General features: G+C 47.8%; 1 protein-coding gene across 2 annotated transcripts; it reads left to right on the top strand.

The window, feature by feature from the left end:
- Positions 1 to 1957: 1957 nt before the first annotated feature.
- LOC136792581 (group 10 secretory phospholipase A2-like) lies at positions 1958 to 18435 on the top strand. 2 transcript variants are annotated; one of them, XM_067013305.1, is made up of 6 exons: positions 1958 to 2167; positions 2550 to 2597; positions 4932 to 4999; positions 5942 to 6092; positions 7889 to 7995; positions 18237 to 18435. In XM_067013305.1, the coding sequence occupies exons 4-6, from the start codon at positions 6022 to 6024 to the stop codon at positions 18377 to 18379; spliced, it is 321 nt and encodes a 106-aa protein (XP_066869406.1). In that variant the 5' UTR covers positions 1958 to 2167; positions 2550 to 2597; positions 4932 to 4999; positions 5942 to 6021; the 3' UTR covers positions 18380 to 18435. The 2 variants fall into 2 exon arrangements, with proteins under 2 accessions (XP_066869406.1, XP_066869405.1); XM_067013304.1 differs by lacking the exons at positions 1958 to 2167; positions 4932 to 4999 and having other exon boundaries at positions 2192 to 2597.
- The last annotated feature ends 1490 nt before the right edge of the window (positions 18436 to 19925 follow it).

Raw genomic sequence — 19925 nt, 5'->3', positions numbered from 1 at the left:
ACTTTGTGTATAAATCTTGTCTGAGGAGTTTATTTTCTTAGAGCTATTTCTAGAAATGGGTTGCTGGGTTAAAGGGTGTGCCGGTCTGTATCAGGATTCACTGCTCTATTATTTGTGGTCTCAAAAGCTGGAGCATGTGCATAGATTCACATGCTCCACTGTATGTATAGAGTTATTTTATCTTCTCACCATAGAAGAGCACCCACTTCGATCACCTAGAAGAAATCATTTTACTCACCAAACACTGTAGCTACCTTTTGTCATAGATCAGGATGAAAACTGAAGATGTAGTTAGACTGAGACCAACACTAGGACACAGTTAACTGATATGCTTAACTCACCCTTAGCAGTGAGATGATTTGGCTCCATTCACATTGTGTCATTTCCCCTCATCTCTCAGCACATTCAACGGAGGCACCTCTGGACCAGACTTATAATTTAGGTTATTTTAAATATGTTAATTAAGGAGAGAGTAGGTCATTAGTATATTTGGTGATGGTCTCAATGCTCCAATTATTTAACATATTTGGGAACAAATTATCCTGCATAAATGAGCTTTGCAGATGATTGAGGATAACCAGTTAAAGCAGTAGTTTGGGGTACAAAAGTTCCAATATTGAGAACAGATTTCCTGACTTCTTAATTATAATGGATCCATCAGTATAAATGAGTTTTCCTCCACGCATAGTGATTGGGAACTCCCTGAAAGCAAAAGTCTTTCTCCTTAAACCAGAAGAGGATCTCAGGCACAAAGCCTTGCAAAGGTGAGACAGACACAGCAGCATCTTCGCATTTGAAGGAGGGCAGTGCAAGGTATGGACTCTTCATCAACCAGAATATATTTTTAAAAAGTTTATTTATTTTTGGCTGTTTTGGGTCTCCGTTGCTGCGCACGGGCTTTCTCTAGTTGTGGCGAGTGGGGTCTACTCTTCATTGTGGTACGCGGGCTTCTCATTGTGGTGGCTTCTGTTGTTGCGGAGCATGGGCTCTAGGTAGTTGTGGCACACAGGCTCAGTAGTTGTGGCTCATGGGCTCTAGAGCACAGGCTCAGTAGTTGTGGTGCACGGGCTTAGTTGCTCCGCAGCATGTGGGATCTTCCCGGACCAGGGATCGAACCCGTGTCTGCTGCATTGGCAGGAGGATTCTTAACAACTGTGCCACCAGGGAAGTCCCCGGATTAATACATTATTGACACTAAATTGCTTTTCTGATTCATAAAAAAAAAGTCTTTCTCCCTAGATTTTTGTGGGATATTTTATCCCCTGTTGCCCATGGAGACCTTCAGAAGAAAGAAAATGGTTTTTACCCCATGTTTTGGAGAGTCTGAAACCCATAATCTGTTTGGACAAGCCTTAATTGGATACCTGTTTTGTGCCAGGCAAGCCAGTGCTGGGCATTCAAGAGGAGAGACCTAGGTCTTGCCTTGAGGAGCTCACTCCCGTGGGGAGAGAGTAACCTCAGAGTGTGGCACACGGATGCCCTGATGCCGCAGGTTTTCATAGGAGGCAGACAGGGGTTTGGCACCATGTAGTAATGAATTTGAGTCTGGCTTCCCCTGCTTCTTGGTTCTTAGCTTCTCTGAGCCTCAGTTTCTTCCTGTGAAAATGGGGACACCAGGGTCTGAGGTTGTGATAAGATCATGCACCTGATGCCCTTAGCACACTGTAGCAGGTGAGATGTGACGTCACCTTAGGTGCCAGTATCTTTAGGAGGGCTTGGCAGTGGGGATGGGGAGGCGTCTAGGGTTCCACTCTCAGAAGTAGTTATGACTAATTGGGTAGGGCTAGCACCAGGGACAAAGGGGGACAGATGTGTGCCACGACTGTCATCTCTTTTTGATACTGAGCACCTACTGTGTACCTCCTCCCGGCCTCACAAGGTCCCTCAGAGGCCTTGTTGCCCTCGACCAGATGAAGAGCCCGAGGAGCGGAGGGAGCGGAGGGAGCGGAGTGGGGGGCTTGCTCAGACCCAGCTGCAGCTCACACTCCTTTCCCACCACTGGTGCTCTGTCTTTTACCAGAACTCAACTGTGACGTTGAGCAAGTCTTTGCCCCCCTCGGAAGAGCTGGTTTCAGGGGAATCAGGGACGCCAGGCTTCCCACATTTAGTTTTAAAGAGCGTTCCAGTCCTTCCCCCTCCCCCAAGTCTCCTTCCGTCGGACGCCCAGGTGAGCTCTGGGAGCTGCCCGCAGGTAATGATAATACCAACAGAGTACCTCGCATTTGCTCCGCGACCCGACCTGTGCTAAACTCCTTTCCTCCGTAATTCTCCACAATCCCCAATCCGAGACATCCCGGGGCCGAATTCGCCCCGCGGGCCCGGCCCCCTTTCGGTGATCAAGATGCAGAGGTCCCGACGGCCTCCCAGCACCGCCCCACGTGCCGCCCCTGGCGGCTCTGCCCCGGCCCGCGCGAGAGAGAGACAGGGGGCGGGGCTGCGCGGGGCCTCCGGGAGGGGGTTCGGCTGGGCTCGGTGACTACACTGACCCGCCAGACCGCCCCACTCTTGCCACCCTCCGATGGGTCCACTGCCTTTGTGCCCGCCAGTAGGGCTGTCGCTGCTGCTGCTACTGGGACCCGGACTCGACCTCAGCTCAGGTGAGTGAGGGATGGGCCCCCTCCAAGGACCCAGGAGTTCCTGGGGCTCCTCCAGTCCTCCCCAGGGTGCCAGGAGCACTGCCTCCCCAGCCCTCCCAGGGGACCCAGGAGCCCTACAGCCCCCAGCCCTCCTTTCTGTGGTCCACCCACACGTTGCTTCCCAGCTTCCTGGGAGCCCTGTCCCCCTCCACCACCACCCTCGTCCTCCCCTAGAGCCCCCTCATTCACTGCTTCCACGGACCCAGAACTAGCCCAGTCCTCCCCCAGGACCTCAGTGTCCTCCCCCCAAACCCTCTCCACTCACTGGCACCCTCTCCAGTGACCAGACCTCCCCATCCACCTGGCCTGGTGCCCTGTGAACTGAGACTTCACTCCACCTGTCGCTGGGGTCTGCAGTAGGACCACCAGGGGGACACGAGAGGCTGAAAAGAGCAGGGGAAGAAGGGGCCCAGCCCTACCTGGGGTTGGGGAAGAACGCAATGTCCCCTTCTCAACCACCCCTGAACGTCACCCTTGGATAGGTCCCCTTGGCATATTACCCACAGGGACATGTGTGGACGCCACAAGCACAGAGACACACAGGCACAGAACGCCCCCAAACTCATCTGGGCGCTCAGGTGCTGGGCTCACGGACAGGCTCACACACAGACACAGGCAAAAACACCGCAAGGGAAATGCACACACCCATACACCCACACTCAGGGATACCGAGACAGCCCCATATGGACACACATACAGAGAGAAGCACACACACACACACAAACACACACACACCCTCAGGCCCACAGGAAGCCTGGACAGCCTTGGCACTCCCAGCAGAGGCTGTCGTGGGCAGACACAGCAAACAGCCCCCAGAATGACCTGCCACACCTAAGCTGGCACGGAGGGAGTGTTTGCCTTGGTTACAAATCCAGTGCTGGGTGTCCACCCATGCCTGGGTTCTCCCTAGGGCTGAGTCCAGGACAGGTATGGGTCAGGTCAGGGTGGGGGGACCTCTGGGGACAGCTTTGGGGTGTGGGTTTGGAACTGGGGTCCTGTCAGATGTGCTTATTTCTTTTTCAAGTTTTTATTTTATTTTATTTATTTTTGGCTGTGCCACGTGGCACGCAGAATCTTAGTTCCCCGACCAGGATGGAACCCACGCCTCTGCAGTGGCAGCTCAGAGTCTTAACCACTGGACCGCCAGGGAAGCCCCCAGATGGGCTTAGACAGGGAGTGTTCCATGGGGCTTGGTGGATCCAGGGGTCAAGGAAGCTTTTCTGAAAGCCCACTGCATGCCAGGGGATCCGGAGCTGCCTGTGGCAGAGATCTGTCCAGGCTGAAGGGTCATGCCCATGAGCAGACAGTGGCACAGCGTGACAAGGGCCCCTGTGGTCACATGGGGGTGAAGCAGATTCTAGAAGGAGGTGATGGGTGAGCTGGGTGAGGATGGGGTGAGGGCACTTGCAGTGCAGGGTGTATGTGACAGGCAGTTTAACTGGAGGAACAGGACATGATGAATGGGGTCCATGTGGGGCATGTTGAGAGAGGGTGCTGGAGCGGGGGGAGGGTCAGCTCCTGCAGGGCCTCTGATCAGTGAGGACCCTGAGCTTTACCTGGAGGGGGATGGGAGCCTGGGGAGGTTTCAAGCAGAGGTGTGGGCAACTGGGAGCAGCACTCAGGAAGTCCTGTGAGAGGAGGACAAGTCATCAGAGAGGAAGGCAAAGCTTTTAACTCTAAACTCGTTTTTACATTTTGTTTCTATTTAACTTATCTCCACTCCCCTACACGAATATGCTGCTTTTCCCACTGAGAAAAAAACAAAATTGAGGGAATTCTCTGGTGGTCCAGTGGTCAGGACTCCGAGTTTCCACTGCTGGGGGCACCAGTTTTATCCCTGATCAGGGAACTAAGATCCCGCAAGCCATGCGGCACGGCCACAAAAAAAAATTGAATTGAATTTTGGTTTGGACTCTTCAAAAATGTCAGCGTGATAAATTCTTGTTCTAGATAAAAAGACATGAAACAGACATGATGATTAAAGGCAATGCAAAAATCTCCTCTGGGTGCTCAGTACTCGTGCAGTGGGCAGAGCGGGCTCCCAGGAATCAGGCCGGCCTGGGCACGAGTTTCTGCTCAGCAGCTCACCAGCTCTGAGACCTCGGGTGGGTCCTTTTGCTTCTCGTAGCCTCAGTCTCTCCATCTGTAAATGGGAGAATAGCCACCCGCGAGACAAGGAAGTTGACAACAGATGTCGCCTATAAATTGGGGAGCACAGTGCCCCGTGCAGGGCGAAGTCCCAGTGATAGCATCTCCTTACTGTGGCTCTGATTGTGTTTTTTGACTAAATGCCAGAGTGGACTCATGGCCCTCACCAGAAGAAGGAGTGGCTCTGGGATTCTCTGATGCCCAGCTCACAGCAGGTTTGGAGGCCCCTTACCCGGAGCAGTGGACCCCTTGATGCCCCTAAGCTCTGTCACCCTGGCAGGGCTCCCTTCCTCCTTGGGCAAGGAGGAAGGAGCACTGGATTGGGAGTCAGAAGCCCCCTGTCAGGTCAGGTTCTTGTGGGCTGTGTGACTTTAGAGTTGTCCTTCCCACCTGGGCCTCCTCTTTCTTCCATGTGAGATGCAGGGGTTCCAGTCGTACCAACTATGTACTGCTATGTGTCACAGCCACGTGGGGGATCCAGAAAAATGGCTGGGATGTGGCCGCAGGGCCTCCTCGTGTGGGAGGAAGCTGTGCCGGGCAGTGAAAATAAGAGATGTAAAGGGCCCTGAGCCAGAGTCTGGAGGGCAGTGGTGGAGGCAGTGGAGACCCAGGGAGAGGGAAGCCCCTGCAGAGGAGCCCACCTTGATGGCAGGGACTCTGTTCAGCTCATTTCTGATGTCCAGTGCCCAGCACAGGCAACTGGACAGACATTTGATGCGCGACTTGCAATCTGACTCTGTCTGGAGTTGATAAGGGCAAAGGATTGGGAATCAGGGCATTCCAGGAAGAGGGAACAGCCTGTGCAAAGGCCCAGAGGTGAGAGTTTTTTCAGATGCTGTGGCTCTGTGACCTGTTTTCTCCTTCATGGCTGCCTTGAATATATGGATAACAATAGTTAGAGCTCATTGTGTGCCAGGTGATTTACATGCATGATCTCATTCCATTCCTGGGAGTGAGATCCCCTTATTCCCCTGTTTCACAGATGAGGAAACCAAGGCACAGAGAGGTTGAGCTTCCAAGTTCACACAGCAAGGAATAAGAAGCAGGATTCAAACTGATACAGTCATCCAGGCCCTTTTCAGGCTGGTGACCTTCCCCAGGGCCAGGGCAGCCCCCACCTGCAGCCTCTAACCTTTGTCTCTGCCTACCTACCCCAGCTTCCCAGAGGTCACATGTGCACCGACGCGGGCTCATAGAACTGGCAGGGACTGTGCAGTGTGCTGGCACCCGCACCGCCATGGCCTACATGAACTACGGCTGCTATTGTGGCCTGGGTGGCCATGGCCAGCCCAGGGATGCCATTGACTGGTGAGTGCATGCTGGGGCCAGAAGATCCCACCCCCTGGGGTCATTAAGGAAATATCACCTATGAGGAAATACCCAAAAATGAGGTTGGGGGGGTTGGTCTAGGAAGATCCCAGCATGTGGTGCTACTTGCAGGCAGAGGGCCTCCTGGGCAACACGGCCAATGAGACCAAACTGTGGTGCCAGCTGCCCCCCCACTGCCCCGTCTGGCCATGGAGTGATTGATTATGTTAGCTGAAAAAAAATTGCACATCATCGATCAGACTTATTATGCATCAGAACTGTTCTGAGAACCCCTTTGAGTCCTCACAAAACCCCATTTCAGAGATGAGGAAAGTGAGGCACAGAGAGATCAGCTTGCTTGGGGCCGCACAGAGAGTGAGGTGTGGGTACTGGGATTTGAACCCAGGCAGCCTGACTAGATTCATGCCCCCGTCACTGCCCTCTGCTGCTGTGGGAGAAGGGCCTGTTCTGTGCCAGGCTGTGGGCTTGGATCTTGCCACGACTTCCTTTCATTTGCCCTCAGGGCCATGGCCATCCACGGATGGTATGATGGTGATCCTCGTTTTACAGATGAGGTCCCTGAGGCTTAAAGAGACACAGCCACTCACCATTTCCACTTAGTGCTGGTGGGGGGCAGGGGCGTGGAATGTGACTGTCTCTTCTGGAGCTCAGAGGATGTAGCTGTCACTGACAGGTCGTTATCCAGCCTCGTGCCTTGGAGGCTCCTGCCATGGCCCCTGTCCTCCCTCCCACGCTCTGGTTGTCTAGTTCCTGCACATCTTTCCAGGTGCAGCCCAGGCCTCACCTCCTCTAGGAAGCCTTCCCTGCAGCCCAGCTGGGCCTGGCACTTCTCTGGCTCCCAGAAGCCCCTCTCCTTACCCCACATCCCAGCACTTCTCGCCACACACGTGGCATCTGGTGGCTTGTCTGCCTCTCCCCGCCAGACCCTAGTGGAATCCTCCAGCAGATTCTACTCTGCTCCTTGAGGGCAGAGTGGAATCTGGCTGACGTCTCCCTGCCAGACCCTACTGAGGGCTCAGCTCAGGGTGGGGCTGCTGGCTGGATGGAAGCAAGAGCAGTGGATGATTGCACGATGGACAAGTTTACAGACATTGGTGGGTGTTTCTCAGGGAATTTGTATGTTATTATTATCATTACTGTTGTTTTCGAGGTGCTCTTACGTGGCAGGCTGGACACCGGTGACACTGTGGGGAGCAGGACAGAAATGGCCCTGCCCTCACAGAGGTCTCGGTCAGGGAGGACAGCTGCTAATCAGTCTTCTCCCTAATTAGGGTCTCATCATAAACCTGCCCGGAGGGAAGGAACCTGGGCTTAGGAGAGGGTGTGATCAGGAGACTGTCAGAGCCTGGGGAGATGTGGGATCTGGATGGCATCCTGGGGGTGGGGGCGGGTACTCGGGCTGAGACCTAAGGCAGGAAGAGTGGGCATGAAGTTCTCCCAGGCAGGGGGCAGAGTGTGGGCAAAGTCAGGAGGTGGGGATGGTGTGGCTCGCTCCAGGAACAGAAAAGAGACCGCTGTGGCTGAAGCTCGGAGACTCACAGAGTGAGGCAGGCGGGGGCCAGGCTCGAGTGTGGCAGAGGGATGGAGGCAGCGCAGGACACACTGGGGGCGGTGGAATTGTTTCCCAGGATGGGGATTCTCAGGGAGAATGCTTGGACCAGAAGATGCTGTCCCCCTGTGGGTCCTCACTCACCTGAAGTCCTGGCACAGGAGGATGGCCAAGAGAGCATCCCTGCCTTCACCCACCCGCCGGTCTGCCTGTCTGCCACCCACAGGTGCTGTCATTCCCACGACTGCTGCTACAAACGTGCTGAGGTTGCTGGCTGCAGTCCCAAGATGGAGCGCTATTCCTGGCAGTGTGTCAATCAGCACATCCTGTGTGGTGAGTTCCCAGCATCAGACCTGGTAGCAACCACTGGCTGGAGCATAGAGGGACTTCCAAGCGTAGGCAGGGCCCATCTCTCCCCATCTGCCCCAGTCTCCACCATGCCGTGTTGTCTGCCTGACATTGAGGCCAAGTGTCAATTACTATAGTTCATTTCTCCTGTGCTGTTGATTTTGTTATGGAAAAGGAATAATTCTATCAGACCCAGGAAAATAGAAGGTAGGTCAAAAGGCTGAATGCTTCAAGAAAAATGGGAATGGTGAGCCCATTTATTTGTCAAAATGAAGAGTGCACCTGGGTCTGATGTATCCCCTTTGCTTCCCTCCTTAGCACTGCCTGCCCCAGGGGATATCTGAGTTTGCAAACCCTGGCCTCTGGCCAACAGCTTAGTCCATGATTCAGATTCTGTGACGTTGCCAAGCCCTGATCTCTCAGGGCCTCAGTTTCCTCATTGGTAAACTGAGGGCGGAAATCAAGCCGGCCTATTGTAAGGATGAAGTGACAGTGTCACTGTGCTTAATGATGTCATTAATGTCTGGTGAAGAAATGACCCAACAAAGAACCTCCGGTGAAGATGACCAGGCACTATTTCACTGAGCACAGGATTTGGGGAAGGACAAGAAGACAGTTCTGTGTAACCCTGAACCCCGCAAGAGAAAGTAATTTCTCTTTCAATTTTCTTTTAACCCTTCTAATTTTGTGAAATTAGGAGAAAGTCTCAGTTCAGTGTTACGTTAGCTAAAACATCCCTGGGCACAGACTTACTAGAGCATGGACTTGAGGACACGGGGAGGGGGAAGGGTAAGCTGAGACAAAGTGAGAGAGTGGCATGGATATATATATACTACCAAATGTAAAATAGATAGCTAGTGGGAAGCAGCCACATAGCACAGGGAGATCAGCTCGGTGCTTTGTGACCACCTAGAAGGGTGGGATAGGGAGGGTGGGAGGGAGGGAGACACAAGAGGGAAGAGATATGGGAACATATGTATATGTATAACTGATTCACTTTGTTATACAGCAGAAACTAACACACCATTGTAAAGCAATTATACTCCAGTAAAGATGTTAAAAAGAAAAAAACCAAAAAAACTAAGGCCCATATAAATGAAATGATTTATCTCCAAAGAGCGTTAGTGAGAGTATGAAATAAAAAATATCTCTGAAAAAAATAAGTAAATAAATAAATAAAATAAATAAAACATGCCTGGGTCACTTGCTGGTCCTTTTTAACCAAGAGAGTAGGTTTCTGGCTTATAATGTTATTCAAAACCCATTCTATTCCTAAATTTAATTCTGGCCTTAAAAAAATTCTTCATTATCTAACTATCTGTTTATCTATCTATCTGTCATCTGTCTTTAACCACAAGCAGCGTGTATTTAATGAGGATAATTATAACATAATTTGATATCACTGTACATTTTACATGACCGGCCACTTCTTTTTTTTTAAACTATTGTTAACTTGCTCCATATCATTTTATTTATGTATTTGTTTGTTTGTTTGTTTATTTATGGCTGCATTGGGTCTCCATTGCTGTGCATGGGCTTTCTCTAGTTGTGGCGAGCTGGGGCTACTCTGCGTTGCGGTGTGCAGGCTTCTCACTGCAGTGGCTTCTCTTGTTGCAGAGCACGGCTCTAGACGTGCGGGCTTCAGTAGTTGTGGCTCACGGGCTCTAGAGCGCAAGCTCAGTAGTTGCAGTGCACGGACTTAGTTGCTCCACATCATATGGGATCTTCCCGGACCAGGGCTCGAACCCGTTGGCAGGCGGATTCTTAACCACTGTTCCACCAGGGAAGTCCTGACCCGCCACTTCTGAAGCTGAAAGAAAAATAAAACTGTGGTTAAAAATGTTGTGTCCCTTGGGGCACCCTTACTGGTTTTTAAAACAAAGCAGTAAGAAAAGGAGTGAGGTGTTTGTTTTTAAGATTACCTTCTGATGGATGATATTTTGTATTTACAGTTTCTTTTCAAACAAATTAAAAAGCCGAATCAAGGGAAAAAACAGGAAGTGATAGTAGTACAGGCACAATGTTGGTAAGGCTGGGGTTTGGGCAGTGAGCCTCCAAGTTATCTGAGGAGTTAGAAATGAAAACTGCAGACAACTGGTTCCATAACTTTTTTCTTTTACTTTTAATAGAGAATAGCATAACATAAAAGTAACCATTTTAAAGTGTACATTTCACAATGTCCTCCAACCACCACCTCCATCTAGTTCCAGAACATTTGCATCGACATCCCTCCCCAGAAATCCTGTACCCATTAAGCACTCAGTCCCCATTCTCCCTTCCTCCAGCACGTGGCAACCACCAATTTGCTTTCTGTCTCTATACATTTACCTATTCTAGATATTTCATATAAATGAAATCATATGATATGTGGCCTTTTGTGTCTGGCTTCTTTTACTTAGCATCTCGTTTTCAAGGTTCATCCATGTTATAGGATGTATCTGAACTTCATTCCTTTTTATGGCTGAATAATATTCCATTCTAGGTAGGTACCACATGGTGTCTATCCATTCATCCATTGGTGGACTTTGGGTTGTTTGCACCTCCTGACTACTGGGAATAGTGCTGCTGTGAACATTTGTGAACAAGTATTTGTTTGAATACCTGTTTTTGTGTCTTTGGGGTATATAGCTAGGAGTGGAATTGTTAGGTCTCATCTGGTAATTCTGTGTTTTACTTTTTGAGGAACCACCAAACCTTTCTATAGATGCTGCACTATTTTACATTCTCATTAGCAATGTATAGGGGATCCAATTTCTCCACAGCCTTGCCAACATTTGCTATTTTTCTTTTTTTTTTTAAATTAGTGGAGGTGATTAGTGTATCTCATTGTGGATTTTTGTTTTTGTTTTTGTTTTTGTTTCTTTGCGGTACGCGGGCCTCTCACTGTTGTGGCCTCTCCCGTTGCGGATCACAGGCTCCGGACGCGCAGGCTCAGCGGCCATGGCTCATGGGCCTAGCCGCTCCGCGGCATATGGGATCTTCCCAGACTGGGGCACGAACCCGTGTCCCCTGCATCGGCAGGCGGATCTCAACCACTGCGCCACCAGGGAAGCCCCTCATTGTGGTTTTGATCTGCCTTTCCCTAATGACTAATGATGTTGAGCATCTTTTCATGTGCTTGTTAGCCATGTTTATATCTTTGTGGAGAAATGTCTATTCAAGTCTTCTGCTCATTTTTAATTGAGTTGTCTTTTTGTTGTTGAATTCTAAGAGTTCTTTATCTGTTCTGGACACTGGACTCTATCATATATGTGATTTGCAAATATTTCCTACAGTTCTGTTGTCTTTTCATTTTCTTGATAATGTCTTTGATATACAAAAGTTTTAGTTTTGATAAAGCCCAATTTATCTACTTTGTCTTTTGCTGACTATGTTTTTGGTGTCCTAAGTAGCCATTGCCAGATCCAAGGTCATGAAGATTTACCACTGTTTTCTTCTAATAGTTTTATGGTTTGAACTCTTAAATTTAGGTCACTGATCCACCTTGAGTTAAATTTTTGTATATGGTCGGTGGTAGGGGTCCAGCTTTATTCTTTTGCATGTGAATATCCAGTTGTTCCAGCACCATTTGTTGAAGAGACTCTTTTTCCCCAGTTAAGTAGTCTTGGTACTCTTTTTTCTTTTTTTTTTGGCTGTGTTGGGTCTTCGTTGCTGCACGTGGGCTTTCTCTAGTTGCGGTGAGCGGGGGCTACTCTTCGTTGCGGTGCGTGGGCTCATTGTCGTGGCTTCTCTTGTTGCAGAGCACGGGCTGTAGGTGCCAGGGCTTCAGTAGTTGTGGCTCGCGGGCTCTAGAGCACAGGCTCAGTAGTTGTGGCGCGTGGGTTTAGTTGCTCCGCGGCATGTGGGATCTTCCTGGGCCAGGGCTTGAACCCGTGTCGCCTGCACTGGCAGGCGGATTCTTAACCACTGTGCCACCAGGGAAGCCCAATCTTGGTACTCTTGTTGAAAATCACTTGGCTCTTAGATCAGTGATGTCTCTGAGCCTGTTTCCTTACCTGGAAGATGGGTGTTGCAAAGATAGAAGAAGGTTTATAATGTGATAACAGGAAGTTGTCACTTTCTTCCCTACCCTCTTCTTCATCCCTCATCCTCATCTGAACCTCTCTCTGACCCCCACTACCTCCACCTGAGAGAACTGAGGATCTGGTGTGATTCTCCACTAAAACCCCAGCTTCTGCAGACTTGTTCTCCTCTAGAGGGAAGGAGGCTATCATAAGGGTTACATAGAAAGATGTTCTTAGATATGCATGGATTCTCAGCTGTATCCTCTGAGTCTGAATTAGGAGTTGGCACAGAGCAAAACTGAATTAATATGGAGACATAGCATCAAGGACTGAAAATGCCCCAGACATCATCTCATCCAACCCTCTCACTTAGAATTGGGGAAAATGAAGCCCAGGGAAAGAAGTGACTTGCTTAACATGGTGGTGATAAGCCCACTTCTGGGCATATTCCCTGTCCCCAAACTGCCCCCTTCCACTGTGGGTGGAGAGGAGAAGTGGGCCTTGAATGGGAAATGTGTTAAAGACCTTTCTCTTCTTCCTTCAATCTGCATGTTCTGCTTGCCCCTAACCATGTAAAAATGATGTTTGTAAAATATTTATTGGTGTGTCTGCTGGTGGAGTCTGTGACTGTTTACAGAAGTGCCCTCCCTGAACCAAATGAAGAGAACCAAAATATCTATTATGCATTTTTTTTTTGCTAAAAATATTCCTATTCTGTTTGGAAACATTCTGAACATAGTTGTTTGCTTAATTATAGGTGTGGCCCATTTTCCATTTATGGGCCTGACTTAAATATATTTATTTTAAATGTTAAGCATATAATAATATTTACTGGCAGGCCTTTATTTTAAACTTAACCCTTGGGAGCTAGGTTTCCTCTTCAGTTTTTACTATTCTTGAATAACATGAAGCTGTTGGGCTCCCAAGGCCATGGAGCAGTGAGACCCAGCCTTGCTTTTGAAAGGATCTTTCTTGCTCAGGGAAAAGGGTGGGAGCACAAAGGAGGCATAGGCATTGGGTCAGCTCTGTGGCCTTGGACAACTTACTAAATCCCTCTGAGCCTCACTTTCCTCATCTGTAAAATGGGAATAATAAAACTCTGGTGCTGTGTTTGTATAAGAATCAGAAACAATGTATGGCTTTTCTGTATTCTCCTAAAAATTATTATTGAGAATCTGCTCTGTGTCAGGCTTCCTGCTAGGTTTTGGGCAAAACAGAGAAGCAAGGCTCTGTGCTGTAAAAAGAGGAGAGCAGTAAATAGCATCTGTGCCAATTGTTTTTACAAGTGCTGTGTCGGAAGAGAAAGCAGTGAAGTATTATACAAACTACAACATAGATGAACCTTGAAAACATGAAGCTCAGTAAAAAAAAAGCCGGACACAAAAGGTCACCCATTGTATGATTCCATGTATATGAAATGTCCAGACTAGGCAAATCGACAGACAGGAGGCATATTTGTGGTTACCAGGGACTCTGGAGAGTGGAATTGGGGAGTGACTTAATAAATATGGGGTTTCTTTTGGGCTGATAAAAATGTTTTGGAACTAGATAGAGGGGATGGTGGCAGAACATTGTGAATGTACTAAATACCACTGACTTGTCACTTTAAAGTGTTAAATTTTGTTATGGGAATTTTGCCTCAGTAAAAATGTATCCTCACCCCAGAATGCTCAGGGGTCAGAGAAGGTCTCACTGACAAGAGGCCATTGAAGCAGAGACTTGGGGAATGAAGGAGCCGTGGGAAGAGGTGGTGGGAACAACCAGTGCAAAGGCCCTGAGGTAGGGATGAATGTCTGGGTGGTTTGAGGAGGGTGAGGCTGGAGCAGAGTCACCCAGGGAGAGAGTAGTAGGTGGTAATAGAATGATGAGGGCCAGATCTCCCAGGGCATTGGAGGCTTTCCTCTGAGGGAGATGGAGAGCCAGGGGGGGTTTTGAGCAGAGGAGGGACATGATCCAATCTGCATTTTAACCATAGTGCATTTTTGGCTGCTGCATGGAACATATGTTGGTGGGAGCAAGGGTGGAAGCCAGGCACCTGTATGAAGCTGTCCCAGGGATCTGGGTGAGAGGTGGCTTGGGCAGGTGGTGGCAGTGGAGATGGTGGAAGGGGGGCTTCTGGACATGTTTGGCTGGAAGGTGGAGCTGGGGGACTTGCTCGTGGATGGGGGAGGGAAGGGGAGCTAGCTGGAATGTTCATGCGAGTCACCCTGTCATTAGACAGCTGTCCTCCGGTTGCAACCCTGGAGCTTCAATGGCTCTTTCCTCAGAAGTTCCTACCCTACCAGGTCATGTTGCTCCGAGGGTGTGTGTGTCTCTGTTGTGCAGCAGCCCATGGAAATTTTACAGGCAGAAGGGCTGGCTCCTGTACCAGCTGGTTCCTTTAGCAATTTTTACATATTATTTTTATCTATCTATCTGTCCATCCATCCATCTGTCCATCCATTCATCCACATGCTTTTTCTGATTGAAACCTAATCCACCTTTGTTGTGAAAAATTAAAACATTCCAGAAACACTGTAATGTAGAAAGTTACACTCTATCCACCAGAGTTAACTAGCTTCTATTAAGTTTGGCACCTTTTCCTCCAGATTTGTGCATGTGTAAACAAACAAACAATAACAAAAATCAGATCACACTACGTATATATATTTTTTCACTTAATATAGTGTCTTGGACATCTTGGAACATCTAGGTCAGCCTCATTCTTTTAAAGCCAGACAATCACCTATGGCAGAGTGTCTCCATCTTGACACTTTGGACATTGGGGGCTGGACAATTCTCCGGTGAGGGGGCTGTCCTGGGCATTGTAGAGTTTAGCGGCGTCCCTGGCCTCTACCAACCAGATGCCAGTAGCACCCCCAATCCCCCACGTGACAACCAAAGATGTCTCCGCATACTGCCAAATGCCCCCCGGGGGCCCCAACTGAGAATGGCCAGTGACACGAATGTACTTAATTTTGCAGAGACCATGGCTGTTCCTAAGTCTTTGTGCACTTGTGACAGGGTTTTGTAGCATGGAGTTCTAGAACTGTTAGGTCAAATGGTGTATCCGAGGTGCCCTTAGAATTTATATGTAGAAAGGACTGGAGAGCAGCCTGAAAGGGGGTTAGAGAACTTGTCCCGGAGGGTATTTACTCAGCAAGAGCATTTAAAAAATGTAAATGGTGTTTATTGTAGAGGCTGGGGAGGGGCTAAAGGGAGACCTGGTAGAGATTAGGGAGGAGGAAGGCCACCAAAGTCCAAAGTCCCCACAAGCCACCTCCTTTTGGCACTGAGTGGTATAGATATTTTAAGTCTAACAAATAACGTAAACTAACCTTTGAAATAGCTGCCCTTCAAATTTGGTTAATTGAGATTGCTTTTTCCATGATGAAAGCACCGTATGGCTCAAAGTAGAAGAGTTTCAAATTACAAAATGTAAAAGTTTGGTGGGAAATAAAACTCCCATTGACACTACCCAGACATCCATTTGATTAACCTTCTGGTGGTGGTGTTGTTGTTGTTTTGTCTTTTTTGAGTGCATAATACATAAAAAACATAGCCGTGTGTTTTGTAACCCTTACTTTCCTCTTAAGTATAAGCTCTTTTCCATGTCATTAAAACTCTATTAAAAGAATAGATATATGTATAACTGAGTCACTTGCTGTACACCTGAAACTAACAAAATCAACTAACTAAACATCAACTATACTCCAATATAAAATAAAAATTAAAAAAACCTCTATTAAACAATCCTCTGTTACAAACTTGAATTTGTAAGGGTGGGCGAGTGCCTCGAGTTGACACCCTACTCCCTTCCTGCAGACAAGCCGGGAGGCCTGGGGTCGGGCAGAGCTGAGTTGGGGCCCAGTCCCCACACCCCTTCCTGGATTTTTCCTCTGTAAGGTTGGGGTGCCAATGGCACTGCCCTGAGAGGACTGGGTGAGATGGGGACCATGGAGCCAGCCCTTTGCCCAGTGCCTGGCTCCACATAACTGCACAGTTAACGCCAGCTCCCATCATCCTGACTTTTTCTGTTGTTACCCATTTACTGAATTATATATAACCAAGGCAGTTTATTTTTCTGGGCCGCGCCACGCCACGTGGCTTGCGATCTTAGTTCCCTGACCAGGGATCAAACCCGGGCCCCCTGCGTTGGGAGCATAGTGTCTTACTCACTGGACCACCAGGGAAGTCCCTGGGAAGCTTAATAAATGAATTTAAGGGAGAAAGATTTTCCCTTTCAGTCCTTTGTTAATTTTTCCAATTAGGCAAGGAGGAAGTATCAATTGCACAATAGTCTGACTGCTAGAGAGGGTAAACCTCTCTTACACTTGCTAATCTCTCTTTTTTTTTTTTTTAAACCAAGACACTCCAGTTTGGGGGCTCACAGCTTTCAGGTGGGGAACAGCATTTAACTAGACTTTGATATTAGGATTTTATCTTCATTGGTTTTTGTTGTTTTTTAGTCAGTTTCTTATATTTGTGGTATAAAATTTTGGTTTTTCATTTATGTCAGTGATAGAATTTATTTAATGCAATTTAATACCATTTAATATAAGTAAATCATAATTTATTTAATAATTGACTTACTATTAGAAATAAAGGGGATTTAAAGCTAGCATCTTGAAGCTGCCATGGGTCTGAGTTTGGGAAACCCTGTGTGCAGTCATGCAGATAAACACCTTTAATCAATTCAGCTCATTACAGAGGGTCCCGGGCCCCCTGCCTCTTGCTTGACATCCCCCACCCTTCCCCCACTCATCGCTCGTCCACTCCTGGTGCTGCCAAGCTCTCTGAGTGTTGCCCTGAGAGAAGCTGATGAATTTTCTGAGTCTCATGCTTCACCTTGCTAGGATCTCCATGGAACTTGTGCATTTTAAGAGGGGATCTTTAAAGATTAGCTGACAGCTTAAGGAGGTCAGCTGCAGCTCATAAGCACTTGCTGTATGCCCTGCATTTTACTGACTTGGTCTCTTTTCATTCTCCCAACAGCCCTTAGAAGTAGGTACTTTTAGTATCCTAAAAGTGGCCCCTGTGGAAACAGCCTGGGAAGGATTAAGTGATGTGTCCAAAGGAACTATATCCATGGCCGAGCTGGCTAACTCCAAAGTTCATGCTTCACTATGCCTCTGGAAGAAATTTGGAAAGATTTAATAGTGGGTGTTTTTTTCCCCCCATTTTGTGGATAATTAAAAACCCACAGTCAAAGGCAGATGACATATCCATAGCTGTTATACCTTCTAGATTAATAAGATTCAACCTGAAGATCACAAAATCTTTCCAACCCAAAGGAATGACTCTCTAGCAGTGGAATTCCCAAGGCAGAGATTTATCTTTGGGTGGCAACATTTGCATCTCTGTATAAGGTAGGCTCAGGATGGAAGGAAGATATGGAATATGATTGTTACCTAAAACAAACTGTTTTCTTATACAGTATCATGTCATGTGCATATAATGACATTTTACCTCTTCTTTTCCAATTTGGATACCTTTTCTTTTTCTTGTCTGATTGCTGTGGCTAGGACTTCCAATACTATGTTGAATAGAAGTGGCAAGAGTGGGCATCCTTGTCATGTTCCAGATTTCAGAGGGAAGTCTTTTAGCTTTTCACCATTGAGTATTATGTTGGCTGTGGGAACAAACTGTTTTCTTGAAGGAGCATCTGAAAGAGACCTGGAGAGAAAAGGTGGAGAAATGCAGGTAGAACCAACATTGGTGGAGTACACACGTAGGGCCAAGCCCCTGCTGGGCACTTTACATAGGCTTTCTCACCCATGCTTCCCAATAAACCTGCAAAATGGATGGTGCCCCCATCTACATGAGGACTTGGCCCAGAAAGTTTAGGTAAGACCACACAGCTAGGAACTAGCAGAGAAGGCATTCCAAAAAAAAAAAAAAAAAAAAAAAGCCTGGATGGTTCCCAGGCACCTACTCCTTATCTAAATGGATCCTTAAATGCACTTGTGTAATACTGATGCAGAAGAGAAGCTAAAAGGGCATATGGACTTTGGACTTCCTCTCTGAAAACACACCCCTGGCAACTTCAATTTCCTTTTCTCTAAAATGGGCTGAACATCACCTCCCTAGGGAGTTATGACGAGAGGGAGAGGGATCACGCAGTGAACTGTCAATGTGTCACCCAGATGCAATTTATGCCCTTCCTTGTCCCCGGCTTTACTGGCTTCCCTTGCATTTATCTTCAAGTCTCTGCTCTAACCTCAGTTTTTCCACTTTTTCCAGGACCAGTGGAGGACAAATGCCAAGAACTCATGTGCAAGTGTGACCAGGAGATTGCTTACTGTTTAGCCAAAACTGAGTACAACTTAAAGTACCTCCTTTACCCCCGTTTCTTGTGTGGGAAGGACTCACCCAAGTGTGACTGACTAGCCTGACTTGAAATGTCTTTTTTGCACAAGGGAATAAAACTTCTTTTTGTGGATCAACAGCCTTATTCAGTTCTTTGCAGGAGGAAGCTGGGGCCAGTTGTTAAAGCTGAAACCCTTGTGTTTGCTTTCACTCCTGTCCCGCAACTTGGGGCTAGAGCCAGTTTTGTTTCCAGCTTGATTAACGTCAAAAGCCCCATGTCTATTTTATAAAACCACAACTGTATTTATGACTATATTAGGTTTGGTACCATTTGAAGTTCAACCTTTATGAAAAGAGCTGAGCCTTGTCTTCTAACCTGCTCCCGATGGTAGTCAAAAGTGAGCAAACACCTACCATGCGCTTGGCCTTGCTTTCGATTCTGGGCTGAAGCAATAAACAAAATGGCCACATGATGCCCAACCTTGTGAAGTTCAAGTCTAGTAGTTGTTAGCTCGAGTCTTCTGCCCTATCCCACTCCACCTTTGTTAAAATTTATTTCCTGATCACAAAAGTAGTACTATGCATTGCTAAAAAAAAAGGAAAATTGAGAAATATATAAAGGAGAAAACACCCCACTCCAATTCTCAGTCCACAATAACCACTTTTAGTATCTTCGTGTGCTGCCCATTGGTCTTGTCCATGTGTTAAAAATTGAGACTCTATACTGTATGATTTTCATAAGCTTTTTTCCATTTTTCCATGTCTTTAAAAAAAATCTTTGGAAACTTCATTTCCAAATGTATTAGATACTATTTTATAGACTGCTACCTTTTGCACATTGGTGATATTTCCTATTTTTATCAATTACTGATGTGATGAGGATGTTTGTGAATGTATCTTTGCTCCCCTCCCACCTTTTTATTATTCCTTAACTGAGATTTGCAGAAATGGAATTCTTGCATTAAAGGGTCTGAATATTTTAAGTAGACTCCCCATTTTGACACACCAAGTCAAGAGGGTCTGAGGGCGGCGGAGAGGCAGCCGTTGCCCTGGCTCTGATATGCCTGTCCCTCCTGCAGGCGATAAGGAGGGAGCGCCCAGCCCAGCCTGTTTGCTCTCTGCCAAGACTGCTTTACAATCCTCTCCAGACAGAGCACCTGTGGGTATTACTCATCTTTGAAGCATGATTTGGGGAGTGGGTGGGGATGGTGTGGGGGCAGGCCAAGGGGGGTGGGTGGGGAGTGCTGGACTGGGAGTCTGGCCTGGGCGGAGCTCCACCAGTGCCACCCAGCCTCCATCTCTTCATCTGAAAAGGAGAAGAGTAACCTTGTGAAGCATGAGGCCAGGGACTTGCAGGTACTGCAGATCGGCTAGGCTATCAGTGTATCCGGCAGGTCACGAGGGTTTAACAGGTAAAGTCAGGCAGCCTCAGGGCCTGATGAGCAGACACAGGAGGAAAGAAAACATTCTCCCTCCTTTCACTTAAGAAACCTTCCGTGGCTCCTCCTTGGCTCAATGTCCACATCAGGCTGGGGGACTAAGTGTGACCAGTAGGTCGTACTGAGCAATGCAGATTTTCTTCATGCTTCCTAAACAGTTTATTTTTCTCTACATAGAAGTTTT

Source organism: Kogia breviceps, chromosome 14 (genome assembly GCF_026419965.1).
Source record: "Kogia breviceps isolate mKogBre1 chromosome 14, mKogBre1 haplotype 1, whole genome shotgun sequence".
Classification (NCBI taxonomy): Eukaryota; Metazoa; Chordata; class Mammalia; order Artiodactyla; family Physeteridae; genus Kogia; species Kogia breviceps.
Note: the sequence above shows the minus strand (reverse complement) of the source record. Positions and strands in the feature narration are given on the sequence as shown.

Bases quoted from the DNA above. Each gene is read 5' to 3' on its own strand.
- LOC136792581 (XM_067013304.1), top strand. From the start codon at position 2,519: ATGGGTCCACTGCCTTTGTGCCCGCCAGTAGGGCTGTCGCTGCTGCTG. The intron at 2,598-5,941 runs GTGAGTGAGGGA...TACCTACCCCAG, and splicing joins CGGACTCGACCTCAGCTCAG to CTTCCCAGAGGTCACATGTG. The intron at 7,996-18,236 runs GTGAGTTCCCAG...CACTTTTTCCAG, and splicing joins CAATCAGCACATCCTGTGTG to GACCAGTGGAGGACAAATGC.